General features: G+C 37.1%; 1 protein-coding gene across 2 annotated transcripts in view; it reads right to left on the bottom strand.

The window, feature by feature from the left end:
• Positions 1–10,479: 10,479 nt before the first annotated feature.
• The window catches only part of ITGA1 (integrin subunit alpha 1), a 152,864-nt gene continuing 143,929 nt past the window's right edge, over positions 10,480–19,414 (bottom strand). For both annotated transcript variants that reach the window (XM_032471957.1, XM_006185916.3), the window contains one exon: positions 10,480–17,696. In XM_032471957.1, the coding sequence (XP_032327848.1) occupies positions 17,652–17,696 (45 nt within the window). In that variant the 3' untranslated portion in view covers positions 10,480–17,651. The remainder of the gene's footprint in view (positions 17,697–19,414) is intronic.

The following is a 19,414-nucleotide window of genomic DNA, read 5'->3' as shown; positions in this document are numbered from 1 at the left end:
TGGAAGCTCAGATGATTATTAGCATTTGTTGCAATAAAGAATTTTTAATTGAGTTATGTACATTAGCTTTTTTAAGACATAATGCTATTGCATACTTAATGGACTACAATGTAGTGTAAACATAACTTGTATCTGTACTGGGAAGCCAAAAACTTCATGCAACTCGCTTTGTTGCAATATTCGCTTTATTGATGTGGTCTGGAACTGAGCCCGAGATGTCTCTGAGGTGTGCCTGTATGTATTATTGCATGTAAGCTACTTTTTACTTTTGTTTATAGTCTCTTCCCCACCCCCAGAGAAGGGTTTCCTTTTATGCCCCTCTCGCTGGCTCTCAATATCTGCAGCAAAGCAGCAGAACTTCCTGTACTTATCTTTGGGTTGTAGGCTGCAGAGATGGGCATATGGATGGAGGGGAAGATAAGTGAAAAGCATCAGTGCTGATTAGAAAGGTTTAGATCAACCAGTTGTTGAATCACTTTCTATCCGTTAATATACAGTTCATTTGAACCCAAACCAAAACTAACTGTTGCTATTTCTACATGCTTAAAATTACAGACGTATGGTCTATAAACTGTGGCAAAAGAAATAAGTAACTATTTTTGACTAAAAAAAAATCACGTTTGTTAACGCCATTTACAGTGGAGATTACATTTAAAATAGTTTAAGAAGGTTATTTTGAATTTAAAGGAAAAACAACTTCCTTGTTGCTCTAAATTATTACAGAAATTAAAAATCTATGTATACCAATGAGCAGAGGGCAGTGAGAGAATTATTTGACTGTTTACCATGTGCTAAGAATGCCGTGTGTAGTCTTCTTTTAAGTTTATTTTGTTTTGGCTTCTCGTAATAACTTTATGAGCTATTGTTATGATGTCCATTGTGTGAAGCTTATTCTTAGAGAGCCAAGGTCAGGAAACAGCCCCAAGAATGTGCAGCTAGTAAATGGCAGAGCTGGGATGTGGACCCAAGTCTCCCAGACTCCAAAATCCACTCTCTTTCCACCATATTAAAGGGCCAAATTATATTTTCTGATACAATTATACTTTGAGATACAAAATCCCAGATCACACTCTTCAAAACTGCTTTATAGGGAAAAGAACCATATAAACGTACAGGTTGTTAATGCAGCATATAGGATCTGAGTATTTCAGTCAGCCTGGTCAATATTTGAGAGAGACGTTTGTTCTCTTTAATCAGTTTCTAGTCAAGGCAGCCAAATGGGCTTAGACTGAAAATGCCTTTTAAAGACCTGATTAAATATGAAGAATCAGTCTCTCTTTCCTTTCCTAGACACTGTGGCTTTAACATCGGCATTTTGTTTCCTTACATTGCATCCTAAGAGGATTCTCTCCCATAACGTCTGATAAGAAATACAAAATGAAAAAAATCCAAATATAATATAAACACAGTTCCCTCCTGACTGCCACACACACAAAGTTTCAAAGGTAAGGAAAACAAACTTAAAAATATATCACAATCACAAAATGCACCTATATGGTGGAATGCTACTCAGCAATAAAAAGGAACAGACGACCGATATGAATGAATTGCAAACATTGTGCTGAATGAGAAAAGGCAGATACAAAATGTCACGTACTTAATGAATCCACTGACACGGCATTCTGGAAAAAGCACAACTAAAGGGACAGAAATCCGATCAGTTGCAGAGCAGGGCGAAGAGGGAGGAAACTGGCTAAAAGGGGCATGAGGAAAATTTTAGGGTGACAGAAATATTTTTTTGTTGTTGTTTGTTTGTTTTTAACATTTTTTATTGATTTATAATCATTTTACAATGTTGTGTCAAATTCCAGTGTTCAGCACAATTTTTCAGTTATTCATGGACATATACACACTCATTGTCACATTTTTTTCTCTGTGAGTTATCATAACATTTTGTGTATATTTCCCTGTGCTATACAGTGTAGTCTATTCTACAATTTTGAAATCCCAGTCTATCCCTTCCCACCCTCCACCCCCCTGGTAACCACAAGTCTGTATTCTCTGTCTGTGAGTCTGTTTCTGTCCTTTATTTACGCTTTGTTTTTGTTTGTTTGTTTGTTTTTGTTTTTGTTTTTTAGATTCCACATATGAGCGATCTCATATGGTATTTTTCTTTCTCTTTCTGGCTTACTTCACTTAGAATGACATTCTCCAGGAGCATCCATGTTGCTGCAAATGGCATTATGTTGTCGGTTTTTATGGCTGAGTAGTATTCCATTGTATAAATATACCACCTCTTCTTTATCCAGTCACCTGTTGATGGACATTTAGGCTGTTTCCATGTTTTGGCTATTGTAAATAGTGCTGCTATGAACATTGGGGTGCAGGTGTCATCCTGAAGTAGAGTTCCTTCTGGATACAAGCCCAGGAGTGGGATTCCTGGGTCATATGGTAAGTCTATTCCTAGTCTTTTGAGGAATCTCCACACTGTTTTCCATAGTGGCTGCACCAAACTGCATTCCCACCAGCAGTGTAGGAGGGTTCCCCTTTCTCCACAGCCTCTCCAGCATTTGTCATTTGTGGATTTTTGAATGACGGCCATTCTGACTGGTGTGAGGTGATACCTCATTGTAGTTTTGATTTGCATTTCTCTGATAATTAGTGATACTGAGCATTTTTTTCATGTGCTTTTTGATCATTTGTATGTCTTCCTTGGAGAATTGCTTGTTTAGGTCTTCTGCCCATTTTTGGATTGGGTTGTTTATTTTTTTCTTATTGAGTCGTATGAGCTGCTTATATATTCTGGAGATCAAGCCTTTGTCGGTTTCACTTGCAAAAATTTTCTCCCATTCCGTAGGTTTTCTTCTTGTTTTATTTCTGGTTTCCTTTGCTGTGCAGAAGCTTGTAAGTTTCATTAGGTCCCATTTGTTTATTCTTGCTTTTATTTCTTCTAGGAGAAAATTTTTTGAATGTATGTCAGATAATGTTTTGCCTATGTTTTCCTCTAGGAGGTTTATTGTATCTTGTCTTATGTTTAAGTCTTTAATCCATTTTGAGTTGATTTTTGTATATGGTGTAAGGGAGTGTTCTAGCTTCATTGTTTTACATGCTGCTGTCCAGTTTTCCCAACACCATTTGCTGAAGAGACTGTCTTTATTCCAATGTATATTCTTGCCTCCTTTGTCAAAGATGAGTTGACCAAAAGTTTGTGGGTTCCTTTCTGGGCTCTCTATTCTGTTCCATTGGTCTATATGTCTGTTTTGGTACCAATACCATGCTGTCTTGATGACCGTAGCTCTATAGTATTGTCTGAAGTCTGGGAGAGTTATTCCTCCAGCCTCTTTCTTTCTCTTCAGTAATGCTTTGGCAATTCTAGGTCTTTGATGGTTCCATATGAATTTTATTATGATTTTTTCTAGTTCTGTGAAATATGTCCTGGGTAATTGGATAGGGATTGCATTAAATCTGTAGATTGCCTTGGGCAGTGTGACCATTTTAACAATATTGATTCTTCCAATCCAAGAGCATGGAATATCTTTCCATTTTTTAAAGTCTTCTTTAATTTCCTTCATCAATGGTTTATAGTTTTCTGTGTATAATTCTTTCACCTGCTTGGTTAGATTTATTCCCAGATATTTTATTACTTTGGGTGCTATTTTAAAGGGGATTGTTTCTTTACTTTCTTCTTCTGTTGATTTATCGTTAGTGTAAAGAAATGCAACTGATTTTTGAACGTTAATTTTGTAACCTGCTACCTTGCTGAATTCTTCAATCAGCTCTAGTAGCTTTTGTGTGGACCTTTTAGGGTTTTCCATATATAGTAACATGTCATCAGCATATAATGACACTTTTACCTCTTCTTTTCCAATTTGGATCCCTTTTATTTCTTTCTCTTGCCTGACTGCTGTGGCTAGGACTTCCAGGACTATGTTGAATAGGAGTGGTGATAGTGGGTATCCTTGTCTTGTCCCAGATTTTAGTGGGAAGCTTTTGAGTTTTTCACCGTTGAGTACTATGCTGGCTGTAGGTTTGTCATATATAGCTTTTATTATGTTGAGATATGTTCCCTCTATACCCACTTTGGCGAGAGTTTTTATCATAAATGGGTGTTGAATTTTATCAAATGCTTTTTCTGCATCAATTGAGATGATCATGTGGTTTTTGTCCTTTCTCTTGTTGATGTGATGTATTACACTGATTGATTTGTGTATGTTGAACCAGCCTTGTGTCCCTGGGATGAACCCCACTTGGTCATGATGTATAATCTTTTTTATGTGTTGTTGGATTCTATTTGCTAAAATTTTGGTGAGGAAGAAATATTTTATATCTCGATTGTGGTGGTGGTTACATGACTATGTACATTTTTCAAAACTCAAAGGACTGTTATTTGAAAAGAATAATTTATACCTCAATAATCATGACTTTAAATTTTAAAAAAATCCAAAATAGAAAGAAAATATGTCTATAGAAAAGGAGATCTGTGGGGTAAATTCTAGACTCAGAAATAACATCTGGGGAAGGGACAGTGGCGGAAATGGAGCTTGGCGTGCATTTAAGGAAACAAAATGCCAATGTTAATGCCACGATGTCTAGGAAAGGAAAGGAGAGAGACTAATTCTTTATATTTAATCACATCTTTAAAAGGTATTGTCAATCGAAGCCCACATGGCTGTCTTGACTAGAAATTGATTAAAGAGAATGATGTTTCCTTTTATAGTCAGTGAAAATGAAACTTAAACATAAAGAAAATGCCTCTTTGGAGAGCTAGGCAACTCCTGGGATGTCTGAGCAGTCCCTCTTGCTCTATTATTTCTATCAGCTTAAGGACCCCTCTCTCACAATGCCTTGCATGCAGTTCAGTCAACATTCCTAGGAAAATCTGGTGTTCATTCTCATTTTTGCCTTCAGCCAACTTCTGAATTCTGTGTAGTAAGGGAAGTTCCTCTCTTCATGTTACATAGACCCTGTCACATTCAACCCAACACATGCTTACTGAGTACCTGTTGTGGCAACTACCTCTTGGAGAGCAGAGGGAAGACAAAATGGAAGTACAATGCATCCTGCCTTCAGAAAGCTGACAGCTTGTGGGTAAGAGGCACTCATGCAATAAAGCCCACTCCTTGGGCATAAAGAATTTCTCACATGGCCCCTTGCAGTCAGTCCTCTCCCCCTATTTCAGCTGCAGCAACAAATTACCTGCCCCCTATCAGTATAGTTCTGCCTTTTCTAGAACTTCTTATAAATGGAGTCATCCACAATGTTATCTTTTGTGTGGTCTTTAGCATAATGCTTCTGAGGTTAAACTACGTTGTTGGGTATCAATAGTTCATTTATTTTTAATTGCTGAGTGTATTCCACTGCATGGCTATACCATAATTTGTTTAATTATAAACAATTTTAAACCACTCTAGGCTGAGTGTTCTGTTACATGAAGCAAAACACATCCCTGAATGAATTATTATTTATCCAAAATACTTCCTTTTTCTGGAACATGTATATGAAAATATTTATCCTTCTTTATGCAAATGGAAGATGATTTGTTTTCATGTTTTGCTATAAAGTGTTTGGCAATTATGGCTTTGATATTATTTAAAATTTTGGGAAAACTTTAAAGGCACTATCAGGGATGGAATTCTTCAGAGTCTCAATTTACCACCCTCTAAATACTATTCAAAAATTTGCTTTTACCATTTTTAGTTCATATTTTGTTTTTACTAATTTTTACTAAGTCACTTGCTACTGCTGAAATAGTTTTCATTTAAAACTTTTTACCCAATAGCATAATAATTTAATATCTAAGATCTTAAATAAGTAGTACTAATTTTTGACCTATAACAGCAATATATATGAGCTAATATATTATGAAATCTATACTTCTGCCTTATAAGCTCTCATAATTCTATTAAGAACCGACTTGTCACTATGAGAAAAGATCATTAGATGCAAAATGCATCATAGCTGTGCTGTATTTTATGTTTACTCTGTCATATGTTCTCTTGGTTTTCACAGTAGCTTATCATACGGTAATGATCCTAATATTACTACAATTTTATCAATTGGGTTCTTTTATTTGTATTTTTTGATAAGTTAAAACACTTGTCTGAGACTCCTGACAGTTGGTAGAAGGGAAATACACTGAGAAACAGTAACTTGAGAGGCAATTTTAGACATTAAATTAATATGGAGACAGAAAAGTTAAAGAATTACTTTGCAGAATAGGCAGTTTAAGGACCTCATCACTCTAGGATATAGTTAATAGGTTAAAGAAAATTGAGATCAACGCACAGACACCTTGGTTGAGGCAGAGCTAATATTAAAATCTGAAACATAAGGATGTGCTTTCAAACAATTAGTACTTCTCAGAAGCAGAGCAGGGTCTGCAGCTGGAGTGGCGAGAACCTCACTCTTAAGGCTTGAGAGAGGCTGGCTCATACTGTCTGGGATACAGTAAAGAAGTTTCCAGTATTGAGTGACTTTTAAATTACCTCCAAATCTATGACTCTATGATTAGCAAACACTGTATATTCATGGTTTTCCTTCCAAAGAGATATAATAACAGGATAAATAAAACTTAGCTCAGTTTATCAATTCCTGCATTCATTCAATGGTAAACAAATATTCACAGAGTGTCTACTATGAGCCAGGTACTACAAAGATAAATGTGTACTTTCCAGTAACTCTGTTTTCATTTCTGTTTCTGAGACTTCCTCTCAAGTCCCTGCCTTTGGGAGGAATAGCTTTAGAATCAGATGGATCTTGGTTTTTATTTCAGCATCACGATTTACTGGCTTTATAGTCTTGAATTAGCCCTTAACTCCTTTGAGTCTCAGTTGCATCACTTGTAAAACAGAAATAATACCATCATTTAGTGTAATTGATAGGATAAAAAAGCATAGTGTTGACAAATTGCCTAGTCCAATGCCTGGCACGTGGATGCAGGCAATAAATGTTAGTCTCCCCCCTTTTTTCCCTTTCCTTGTAGAAAAATGGGAGACCTCACCCAGCTGCATCAACTTCATGCAAAACTACCTGCTTCACATCCAGCAACTCTACTCCTGGTCATATATCTGTAAAAAATGAAAACTTAATTTGAGAAGATATATACACCTGAACATTCATAGCAGCATTACTTACAATAACTAAGATATGGAAGCAACCCACCAGATGAATGGATAAAGCAGATATGGTATATAAACATATATATAGCCACACCCACAATGGAATATTACTCAACCATAAAAAGGAATGAAATTCTACTATTTGCAGCAAAGTGAATGGACCTCAAGAATATTATGCTTAGTGAAATAAGTCAGAAAAAAACAAATACTGTATGACATCACTTATATGTGGAATCTAAAATATAATACAAATGAATGTACATGCAAAACAGAAACAGACTTACAGACATAGAAAACAAATTAGCAATTACCAATAGGGAGAGGGAAGAAAGGAGGAGCAAATTAAGAGTATGGGATTAAGAGATACAAAGTACTATGTATAAAATAGATAAGCAACAAGGGTATACTGTATAGCACAGGGAATTATAGCCATTATCTTATAATAACCTATAATGAAGTATGATCTGTAAAAATTCTGAATCACTATGCTGTGTACTTGAAACTAATATAACATTGTACATCAATTATGTGTCAATGAAAAAAATTATTAGGAAAACAAAACAAAACCACCTTCACATATCCCAAATGTACACCTCTAGCAGAACTTAAATGATTCCATTTAAACATACATTTTTCATTCATGATGATGTGGCCCATCTTAGACGCTGAAAAACTAATGTGCTGTCAAGCAACACACTAATTGGGATCTTTGCAGAATTACCCTTCTTATAATGATGAAGTATGCAGAGTGGGCAGGAGTGAAAGAAAGGTTTGAAAGTGTGTGAAAGGGAATAACGCTACTTGGGTGCAAATAGAATAGAAAAGTCTGAGAGTAAAGGAAGGGAATAGAAAATAGAAAATGAGAGACTCGGCATGTGAAACTAAAGGGCATTTCTTCAAGGACGGTTAATAGAGTCCCTGGCATGGCTAACTTCCAGCTCCGCTAATTACGGTGTGATGGAAAATTCTGGATGTGATTCTTCATTAACCAGGTTGAGGCATTTCTACTTTTGCCTTTAGAATGCCATTCGGGATTGTGGTATCTAAATGAATTCATGCCACACACTCCGTTGAAAGATACTACAAAAACAAACAAAAAATAGCTGAGTGAAATGGCAGCTAAAGACCAAACCTGTAGATGTTTCAGTGCTTCTTTTATTAATTCAAGCCAGTACTTGCCAATCAAGTCCTAACTAGACCCTGGCACATAACCAAACTGCATTCGTCTGTGAAGTGGCTGGCAGCCGGGGTGCCTATGGACAGTGCTTGTCCTATTATTCCTGTGATCAAGGAGGAATTGGACCTCTGTAACTAAACTCTGTGCAGGTCGGGGACTCTACACACTGATTTAAGACTCAAGTCTCAGAGTGGGATGACTCCATGATTCTGCTCTAATCCACACAGAAGTTTAAGTTCAGGCACCAATGAATCCTTGAAAGTCTGCAAGACATCAAAGTCAACTCAAGTATAAATCTAGGATTTCTATATACGTAGAGGAATTCCAGGGGCCTCCTTCACAAGATTAGAATCTTCCCAAGTCTGGAATTGTACTCATCTTACAGTTCATTTTGTTTGATAGTAATCCAGCCACTCCAGCTCTTTTATGGTTACTGTTTGCATGGTGTATCTTTCCCCCACCATTTTCCTTTCCATTTATTTGTGCCTTTGACTCCGTCTCTTTTAAAGGGCATATGCATGGACCTTATTCTTTTACCAGTCGGACAATCTCTGACTTCTGATTTGAGGTCTTAGACCATCCACCTTTAATGTAATTATTGATACGGTCAGAGTTGCATTTGCCATATTACTGTTTTTATTCTGTCTCCTGTCTCATTTGTTCCTCTGTTTCCCCTTCATTGACTTCTTTTTGTTAATGCTTATAATATATTGGGGCCAGGCCTTGTTTTTGGCAAAAATTATTTTTTTTCTAGGATTATTTAAAAAATAACTCAGTTGTGCAGGATAAATGGGGCCACATTTGCTGTTATTCTTAGCAAGATTATCTTTCCCATCTTTTCCTATCCACTCATTTCTCTCTGCCCTACTTTACTCCTGCTTGAAGAAGCAGGTAAACAGTCATTATTTGCTACTTGGACTATGGCGAATTCTAGTATGACATGTGTCTATGTGTATAATGGTTATTAACTTGAGAGAATGTGGGAGGGAAATAATTTTCCTCCCTCTTGTCAACTCTAGAATAAGGGAAAGAATTTGATAGCTGTCACCCTTTTAATATGAAAGAAATTTAAGAAATACTATGTTACATTTTAAAAAGTACAAGGTACCATATTCTTTGTGATTTCAAGCATGTCAAATTAGAAATGTGGAAAAAATAAACATATATGCTCAGAAACAAGACAATTTAATGTTAGAAATTTCTCATGCTGGTATAATAACTGTTCAAAATTTTTTTCTGTTTTCCGTATTTTCTACAACGTGAATACATTCCCTTTTGCCCACAAGGATTTTTTCCCCTGATTTAAAAATTGATACTCCTTTGTTTAAAAACAATTCAAATAACATTCCTATTCTAAACGAAACAGAAATCATCTCAAGTCCTTTTAATGATCACCTCTATTTGGTAAACATTGTTTCTGACATCTGCTTATGATTGTCACATTAATTTTACAACTGAACATCACAAAAGATTTTATTATTTTATTTATTATTTATAAACCTAGAGTCAGCCTATGCTCTAGACTTAAGAATAATAAATTCCTGTGTATGCCATTTATTTTACAGAGACTATATCCAGATTCTTTCTAGTACCTCCACTGCATTCTCATCCGGGGTGAGGGATGAAGTGGGAGAAATACTCACCTCACAGCAAGACAGAAAAGACTGTGCACTGGGGCATGTACTGGCACAGATTAGGTAAGGATCTTACAAATCACCCCTTCATAACTCAGCCTGTTTCTTCTGTAAAAACACCTTCCTCACTCACCGTCCAGCATAGTTTGAGGATAAAATCACTTACAAGATGCACATAATGTTATTACTTCCAAAACCTCTTCCTGCATTTTCTTCTAGCCCTTATGTATGAAATAATTTTATTTCTTTAAACTATAGGTTGAATAGAGAAAATAACTTTTATTTTTACTTCTTAGTACTTTTCTTTTTGTTTTACACTATGTGGTCCAATCTATTATTATACAGCAGATAATTTATTATTAAAACATCTCATTAGGAGAATCTATGTAGTGATATGGATTCTGTGGTTTTTGTCTCGAGTTTACAAAAGACTAATCGCATTGCTATATTGTGCACAGGAAACACCACAGACAGACAATTTGCTTTTTGTTTTTTCCTTTCAGAGCATCAAAGTGAAAACCTACCAAGGAGCTAAAAAAAAAGTTGGTGCTTTGGAAGATATATTAATCTTGGATAAAATTCATGTACTTAAATCATAGCAGTCACATTCTTCTTTGAGTCATTTTTTTATTTAACATATAAGACAGGATGCTCATTTACCTTGACGTAAAATACACAGCTGAGGCACAAGATAAGATACAGTTATACAAAAATATCAGACCTCTGACCCCAAGTCAGTGTACAGGATGCACCGTACATAGGACATTCAAAACATTCTTTACTTTCTCAGCTACTTCTAATTATATCAGCTTAAATCATTGCTACCTGATAACTGATTTCTTTTTAAAAAATGGGTTGAAATTAGGCACAAATTCTTAGAGTCAACATAGTTTGTGCTTCTTTGTTCTTGAATGCAATCAAAACGTTTTCTTCCAATGAGTTTGTCCAATTAAAGTCTTGCAGAAATGCACACACTCTTAATGAGTTTATCCCGAGGTAAATACAAAAATAAGCAATGAATGTACTTTACGTTAGATTCTGCAGAAAAGTTTATTGGAGTGAGGAGTATGATACATGTTTTGGGGCAGTAGTTATTATATACAATATTTTTCTTTCTAATAAAATGGATACAATGCTTTACACTGTCCATTAACAGTTTTACAACTCCACAGTAGTAATGCGCAGTCCGCCAGTCTCCTTATGGGCCACTGTTCCCTTAAAAGGAAAGCAGAGGGTGGCTGCTGCATCCTGGATAAGGGCAGGGGTGTCTCTCAATTAAACACCAAGTTTCCGGATGTACTGTGTGAAATGATTCTAGCATGAAGAGGATCTGAGCTGTTGTTGCTTCAAATGATTGTTTTTACTTGAGCCAAAGTATGTTAAACTCCAGGAAATTAGTTCTAGTCAGTAGACAGATAAGAATGTACTTTTACTCTTATTTAATCAACAATTTACTTGTGTGAAGTACGTGTGTTAGTATCGCGGCTGGGTATGATGCGGTCTAAGGGAGCTTACAGTATTTTGAAGAGTAAGGGTATATACATAAAAGACAGACAGCCTCATCTCCCCCGCAACCCCCTGCCCGCCTCCTCCAATTTTCTTCTGTCTCCCAAGATGCAAGATGCCTTGGGGACATGACAGGAAGACTGTCACCTGTCACCGGACCTATGATGCGAAGATCTCTCAGAAAGCCCTAGTGTGTTGTGTGGTGACCCCTTCTGCTTGGCTACTCTATAGAAAAAAAAATGCAATTGTGCCACTCACTTTTCCAATCCAATCCTCTTTCTACCTCTTAAAAATGAGGGTGAGGAGAGGGACTGTCAGCAGGGGGCGGTTCAAGAGGAGACCTGCCTTTCATTCTGTCATTTGGAAGATTTCTTTTAAAATTTTTTTTCCCAATCTCTATGCATAGATCAAACTGAAAGAAAAGATTAAACATTGAGTCTCAGTCTATTGCAGACAAGCTCCTGAAATTCCAGACAGTCTTTTTTCATCAAGATGTGACTTGAAATATGGTAAGATCAAACATAATCACAGTTACGAGTGTCTCTGGTATCTGCCTAGTATATTGCCATGATTTCCATGATGTTTCTGATAATTAAAGGATTTCCAAGCCTCAACTCACCAACAAGGGACATCCAGCCCTCAAGGTCCTGCAGGATGGCACCAGGCTTAGAATGGCCTTGCCAAGGAAGCCTCAAATCAGAGTCAAACATTCCCACTGTACAGTTGAGAAGAAAGCAAGTGGAAGACAGAAGGCAGAGAGATCCTGCAAATGGGCCCTGGGTCCTACTGCTTGGTCCTCATGGCATTGAAATTCTCCAGGCTCTGACAGGAGGAAAATGCAAGGAGCTCTTGTGTAGAGTTCTGAAATCATTAGCTATGGGAGAAAGGCTTTGATGTATTTAAAAAGGAAAATAAAGGCTGATCTCAAAGCAAGGAGTTCAACATTAGAAGTGATAAGTGGTAACTCATCTTTAAATATTTTGGGGGGATGGTAAAATTTCAGCAAGAAATGTTTATATGTGTGCCTGATTGGGGATGGAGGGAGCTGATTCTGGGATGTAGTGGATTCGGGAGCTCAGGGCATTTATATGGGGTAGAGGAGCCATTTCTCATTAGTTAAAAGCTGGACCTCCTGGGCACCAGATGTAGCGACAACTGGGCTGGGGCTAAAGAGACTACACTTGCTCCCTTACTTTTCCTCAAGGTTGATGGTTAAAGACTGTTACTTGGAATTTCTAAATTCCAGGTTAAATTTTAATATGAGGATCAAAAATACTGACTTGTTCACCAGATTACAATGTTAGATTTTAACTCTCTTTTTATTGTTCTACATAAGATGTTGCCAAACAGTGCTCACATTCAGGAAATGGTTGCACTTAGCTTTTGGTCATGCACTGCAGAGTCCACCCCCAGGGGTGGTGTCAGAGTTTCTGGGAAGGAGGGATTTAGGATGCCAGTCTGATTGGAAGGGTTGCCCAGCAGATTCACCTTCAAGTTGTGTCTGCATTAAAATTCTGCTGTTTACAGTTAACCTGTATATTTTAATTAAAAAGTAGCATCATTTTGAGGATGTTAATGCTCTTCTTTTCATTTTTTAGATTATTAGTTCCATGGGTGAGAATGGGGATTATGGGGTGCTGATGGAGATCCACTGAAGGGCTAAATCCTGCCGGCCCCCCCGCATTGGCATAGCTGCTGACAGTGTCCCACCATGGTCTGTAAATTTCTTAAAGATGTTCCATCTCTGAAGCACCTTTCATGCTGTCCCTACTACATTATTCCATACCAACCCTTCAGAGGGCCACAGAAGGACCAAGGACTGAAGTCCTGTATAAACAATCAAATCACAGAAGCTGGTGTTGACAGCAAACAGAACACACTTTTTAAACAGGTTTTTCCCTGGTAGGCTTCTCGAAAACCTCCCCTGGGGAAGAAGACTAACGGAGAGGGACTGAGAAGGGTTGCAGAACAGTGAAGGTAGTAGGAGACTCTTTTTTAAAGGCTGACTTGCTGGAAGCCTCTTTACTGAGCAATGATGTGAGGGCACCAGCACAGCACCACGCCCTGAGCACAGGTCGGCCCTGGTTTTCTCACCATCGGGCAGAGCAAGACAGTTAATTCACGCAGAGCAGATTAGGACACGCTTGTCGGAGACATGATCCTGTAGGAAAGTGCACCACATGGAAGCTGGCCGGCAGCCTTCCACGCAGCGCCACCGCAAGCCCTCGGGCTGCCTGGAGAGACGCGGCTGGGGCTCCTCTTAGCCTCTCCTCCCACCCAGCTTTCCTCAAGCACTACGCAACCATCTTTTGCTTTTGTGTGAATATTTGTTTTCCAATTGTGCCTAGATACTTGGTTTTGTAAAAAGGTAAAATTATAAATTATTATGGTTGAGTCAACATCACATTTGGTAAAAACACCTCCTCCCACAAGCTTCATGTCCAGCCCACTAAAGACGCAGATAATACTTAGAGATTAAACTGCCCATGAATCTAGTGCTCGGAGAAAATAAACAAATTGGATCACCGAAGTTCAAACTGGATCATAGAAATTACAAACATTTACAAAGGATGACCTTTCACAGAGTGGCTCCAGTTCCTAGAGAAAGTGGAGCAGTGTTTTAGTGGCTGTGTAGGTCTGATTTTCACTGTGTGTCGCCCTTTACGTTTCTTTTTTTTTTCTTTTTTTTCTTTTTTTTTTTTTTGCTTATAACTCCTTCCTTTGCCCACAAGTTCATATCAGTTTTCATTAATATTAAAGGAAGGCTATAATTTTAGAAATTGAAATTGAAGACTGGGGACCTATGTAGCAGGATTGTAACCCAGCAGGACCCTGCTGGGCCTTCCTGGGACAGACCCCTCCCCATGCCCTCTGCTGTAGCTCTTCTCTGAAGTACCCAGATAATAGGATCTCACGCATATTTCCTGAGCTTTTCAGATGCTAAAAACCACCACCAAAGGGAAGGAATTAACTACCTGATGACAGTGAGCATGTGGCCTCCAGACATTCTGGTGCCCAGGGGCTGACAGTGTTGACGGCCCTGTTACCTCCACATCAACCCATCAGAGAACTGTGCATGAGCTGAGCAAGTACCCTGCGATGGCCGCCCCCACCACCCCACCTTGCCTTTACTTAGGCTTTGCTCAAACCCTTCTGGGAGTTTGGGATTTTCTTGAGCATTGGCCCTGCCATAAACCTTTATCTGCAAACTCTGATGTTTTGGTTTGTTTGGCCTCACGCTGTGTCGGGCACATGAACATTACGTCTGCTGGGCTTGAGATCAGCATTTTAAGAATAATTCGAAATATGATTGTATTGTGCGTGTTTGTGTGTGTGTGTGTGTGTGTATATATATATATAATATTTATATCTGTCTATCTGCCTATATTTGTCTTCTAATCTATCTCAATGGTGTGCTGAAGCCAGCTCATCCTGGATCATAAGAGCTGACAGATACATTTTCAGGAATTTTGCAACTGGTTAGGGTTAAGTTGATAGCTTGAAAATGACCATAGCAAAACTACTTAGAACGTGGAAATTGGCAAATGACACAAATCAAGGATTTTTTTCCTCCTGGAGAGCCAGTTGTTAAATAATTTACCAATATAACATTGTGAGTTTGGTCTGGAAAGAGACTTCATAGATATTCAGTTCACAGTGGAAGCAATAATTAATTTTAAAAAAATCAAAGTTAAAAAAAAGAAATTTTGTTTGCAATTTAACTTAGCCAGTAAACTCATAAATAGTCTTAAATATTGCTTTTCTTATTAAAATTTTAAAAAATAAAATGATTTAGTATATTTCTTAATTGCTGACTATGTTTTAGAACATTTGTACAAAGCTAATTTGGGATGTCTATTGACTTACTATTTTACTCAAAGCCGCTACATTTGTGATATTTAGATAGTTGTATAAATGTAAGCTAAAGTTAAAGTGAAAACTATATGCAAAGTGGATGAATCAAACTTTTCTTGTGGTGTATCTTTTATGTGTTTATTTTTTGTAAACTCTGTCATTTGGTATTGAGGTATTTTTTGTTCAATTTGTGTCCATGCATGTGTGTGTGCATGTGTGTTTATATACACACGGGCACAGAAGCACAGACACGTATGCACATAAACCTCAACAAATGACAAATATAAGGGAAGTAGGATATCTGGCTCATTAAATACTGAAACACCAGGAATGACTTCTGTTAAAAATTATGCCAGGTTTATCAGTAGCCATTTGATCTGGCCAAACAGCTCTTCCTCTGTTTTCTGGCAAGTTCAAAATGCCATCTTTCCTGTTTTCCCCTTTGGGTTAACAACATACTTAGTTTAAATGTGCACACTCCTGGTTCAGTGAACATTTGCCTCGCAGTCACAGAGGACATGTGTGCGTTTTAAAATGTTTTATCTGGTAGAGTTATCTCTGCGCATGTGCTGAGATTGGAGCAGAGCTGCTGAGCAGACCGTGCACAGAGCAGGGCAACATGGTGACTCCAAATAAGAGAGACATGAGTTTTGTTGGGCAAAAAAAGAACAGGTGGAAACAATGTTTTGTGAACCTGGAGATGAGGGTGGGAATGAAGAAGATTATGAAACTGGACACTTCTGAACAATGACAGGCCAGCAAGAGGGTATCAAATCTCTGGAAAGATTTAGCCTTTCTTCCAGAAACCGATGACCTCAGCACTCCCCAGGTGCCCATCTTTGACATCAGGATCTTAGATGTAGGTGTGGAGAGCCATGAGGTAGGCTGCCTCTGAGTCCACAGATAATTCCTTGGAAGTTAGTTTTTAAAAATTAAATCCATGGCATTTAATTTCTTCATTGACTTGATGCTTTTTGAGAAAAGCAGAGCCCAGAATTTTCTGGATACCTGTGGGTTCCGATCTTGCGGTCAGTTGGGTGGAGAGATGGCGTTGCTGCTGCAGTATCAGCACCTTTTACAGCAGTAGTTCACGTACGCATTCATTCATTCATTGTTTTCTTCCTAAGAAATGGAGCAACCTAGGAGCTTATGCTACAGCAGAGTCCAATGCACCATAATGATTACTTCAAGAACAAAGAAGCTCATACAAAGCTGTGATGTCTTTCTACTGGTGCGAGTTTTCAAACCTGAAATCCTTCAAAAGACACTTCTGGAGATCTCCTTAAATACTGATAAGCCACACTCCAAAAGCAGTGGCTTTGTGGTGAAATGCAATACTGGAATGGAATACTGCCTTTTCATAAAAATAAGAATTGTGGTTGGAAAATTAAATACCTTTAAAAAGATGAAAAATAAACATACTCTCACAGCTTGAGGGTTTGAGTGAACCATGTACCAAGGAGTTGGGAAAACTCCTACATTCGGTTACATCCTGGGACTTCTAATGCTCAGAAGCCGCCGGGCAAAGATGGCCAGCATTTCAGTGGCGCTCCATGTATGTTGCCATGTTTCATTCAGAAACCACTTTAGCACATCCCACACACAATGTGACCTTTCATGGCAAGTCAGTTATACCACACAAAACTGCTGTGCTTTCTCAGTACAAAAGAGTTCTGAGTTTTAGAGTTCAATATCAAAATTAAGTGTGTTCTGTAAAAGCTTAAATCAACCCATTCAGTGCACTGGCTTTTAAACAAGTCTATTTTGATTTTCCATCCTAGACAGAATTTCAGCTCAATTGTACTAAACACTTCGGAAAGAAAACTTTCCAAGTACAGAACCCAACAAAAAGATGCTGAAGGTATTCTCTGGGATTTACTTCTATTTTTGGTCCATGTTGTATATAGACTCTACCTGGGAAATTTTTCTCATTTAAACAGGGGAAAGTGACCTTTTTCAGGTAATTCCTTTCTTGGCACGTAAAATGTTGATTATCATGCTGAATGTGGATATCCATCAGGAATCAATGGAAAAAGCTTAACTTACATAGTCTGGAAAGTAAATGTTTCAGTGATAATCATAAAAACCTTTTTATGACTCCCTTAAATACTTTGAATGGTGATTTAATATATAAGCGTATTTTTACAGGTTATTTTTCATCTTCAAAACATTGAAATTTTCCTTAAATACTCAACAAAAATGAGTAATTATCTAAAAATATTTTTCAACATCTTATAAAATATATCATTAAGGTATTATTTCTGGATCATGCTTGATCTGTAATTTTCCAAGTGCTTAATCCCTGATGGATTACATAAATTATGTGACTACGACTTTAACTGAATTGATAAATTTCTTGTCACATATTTGAGGCAAACCTGAGGACAGATCATTGAATAATTTTTTCTCTTCAAAAATGTATCATTTCTCCATTTTCTTCTTTAGTGGTCTTTTGAAGAATCCAATCTGTTGAGAAAATACCAGACAAAATACAATTAATTATTTGAATTTAGGTAATAAACACTAATCTTCTCAGATAAAATGTAGTTTAGTAATATGTTAGCAATTGTGGACATAAAAATCATATAATCGAGAGGTATTTTTTCATTGACCTAGTAAGTAATATTGAATGTCAAGAAATGACATTTATTAAATTGCTATTTCATTTTCAAATTTTTTGTTGATTAAATATATTATATCTCCTAGTAAAAACTAGTACATGTAGCAAACTAAAAGGCTTCTGGGAAAATATTCTGGGAGACATACAAACTGCAGTTACCTAGCACTATCTCTGCCATCATCTTTCTTTTTCAGGGATTTTGCAGAGAAATTTCCATCAAATAACCAATGGTCATAAATTGAGGTCATTAGAGCTGGTGGTGAATCTGGTAGGTACACTATGGCTAAGGAGTTGGGGAGATTTCTGAATTGTCTGGATTAACTTTAAATGTGTTAGAACATCTGTCTACATAGGCCTGACACAAAGAGCCTCTTGAAATCACCCTGTGTCATTTGAATATGAAAACGAAGTCCCTGAATATACAAAAAATTTCACATGGTGGTGAATGTGGGTCATTTTTCATTATGTTTTGTGATATCAGGCATCATAAAAATTACAAGTTCTTTATTTCTGATTATACAGAATAATAAGTATGGGAGCTGAAAGGGATTTTTGCAACATTCTAATCTAAAATGGATATTTAAAAAAAAGAAATTTTAAAAAAGGTCCTAGAGAAGTGTTTTTTAAAAAAAGTCTATGTATATATATATTTTTTTAATTTGAGAGTGGATTATAATAGTTAAAACAAAGATAGTGAGTTAAGTCTATGAAAGTGTGGTACCTTCACATCATTTTAATCATGAAGTCATGGTAAATTATGCAAGGGAATTATGTATATATATATATATATACACATACACTATATATATAAAATATATATTATATATATATTTAAATAATTATTGAATAGGTGAAGGTTTCAAGGGCACAAATGGTCAAAAACATGCAGTTTTAAATTAGAGCAGTTTTTCTCAGGACTTCATGTCATCCTCCATGCCAGAATCTAGTTGGTGGGAGATGTCACAGAAAAGATGGCAACAGAACAAATGAACATGAAAAAACAGTACATTTGTCTTCCTTAGAGAATTCCAGTTCTCCTACACGTATCAGGTCTTTTCCTTTGAGCCAAATATTAAAGTTCTGAATTCACAAACCATTAGGCCTCTTAACTTGTCCTTGCACGTCCTGCATCGATGATAAATCCGACAAGGCTGTCACAAAAGCAGGTGGCGAATTACGACTTCTTTTTCCGCCCCGCCTGGCTCCTGACGTCTATCCTTTTCAAGTCCTTTTGCTTCTTTTCAACCTTTCTCTGCTTTCACACATTCCATGCTTTATTTTAAAACTTAACTTCAGTTATCTAAACTTTCCCACCCAACAGGTTCTATTAACATTGGATTTTTAGTGGAAGTTGGGTGATTAGAGTGAAGACTAAGAAAACATAGTTTATAGCTTCAAACTGAATGAGGTCAATACAAGCCAACATTTGCAGCAAGGTAAGTTTGTTTTCAGCACCCAGACTTTCTTTGTAGCATTTGCTTTCCTTCTTTTTCTTTTTGTATTTACTTAATGATCTGACTTGTGATCCCCTAGTTCAAAACCCTATGGCAAAGGTCTTATAAAA

Source organism: Camelus ferus, chromosome 3, assembly GCF_009834535.1.
Source record: "Camelus ferus isolate YT-003-E chromosome 3, BCGSAC_Cfer_1.0, whole genome shotgun sequence".
NCBI lineage: Eukaryota > Metazoa > Chordata > Mammalia > Artiodactyla > Camelidae > Camelus > Camelus ferus.
The sequence above is the reverse complement of the archived record's forward strand: the minus strand, read 5'-3'. Positions and strand labels throughout refer to the sequence as shown.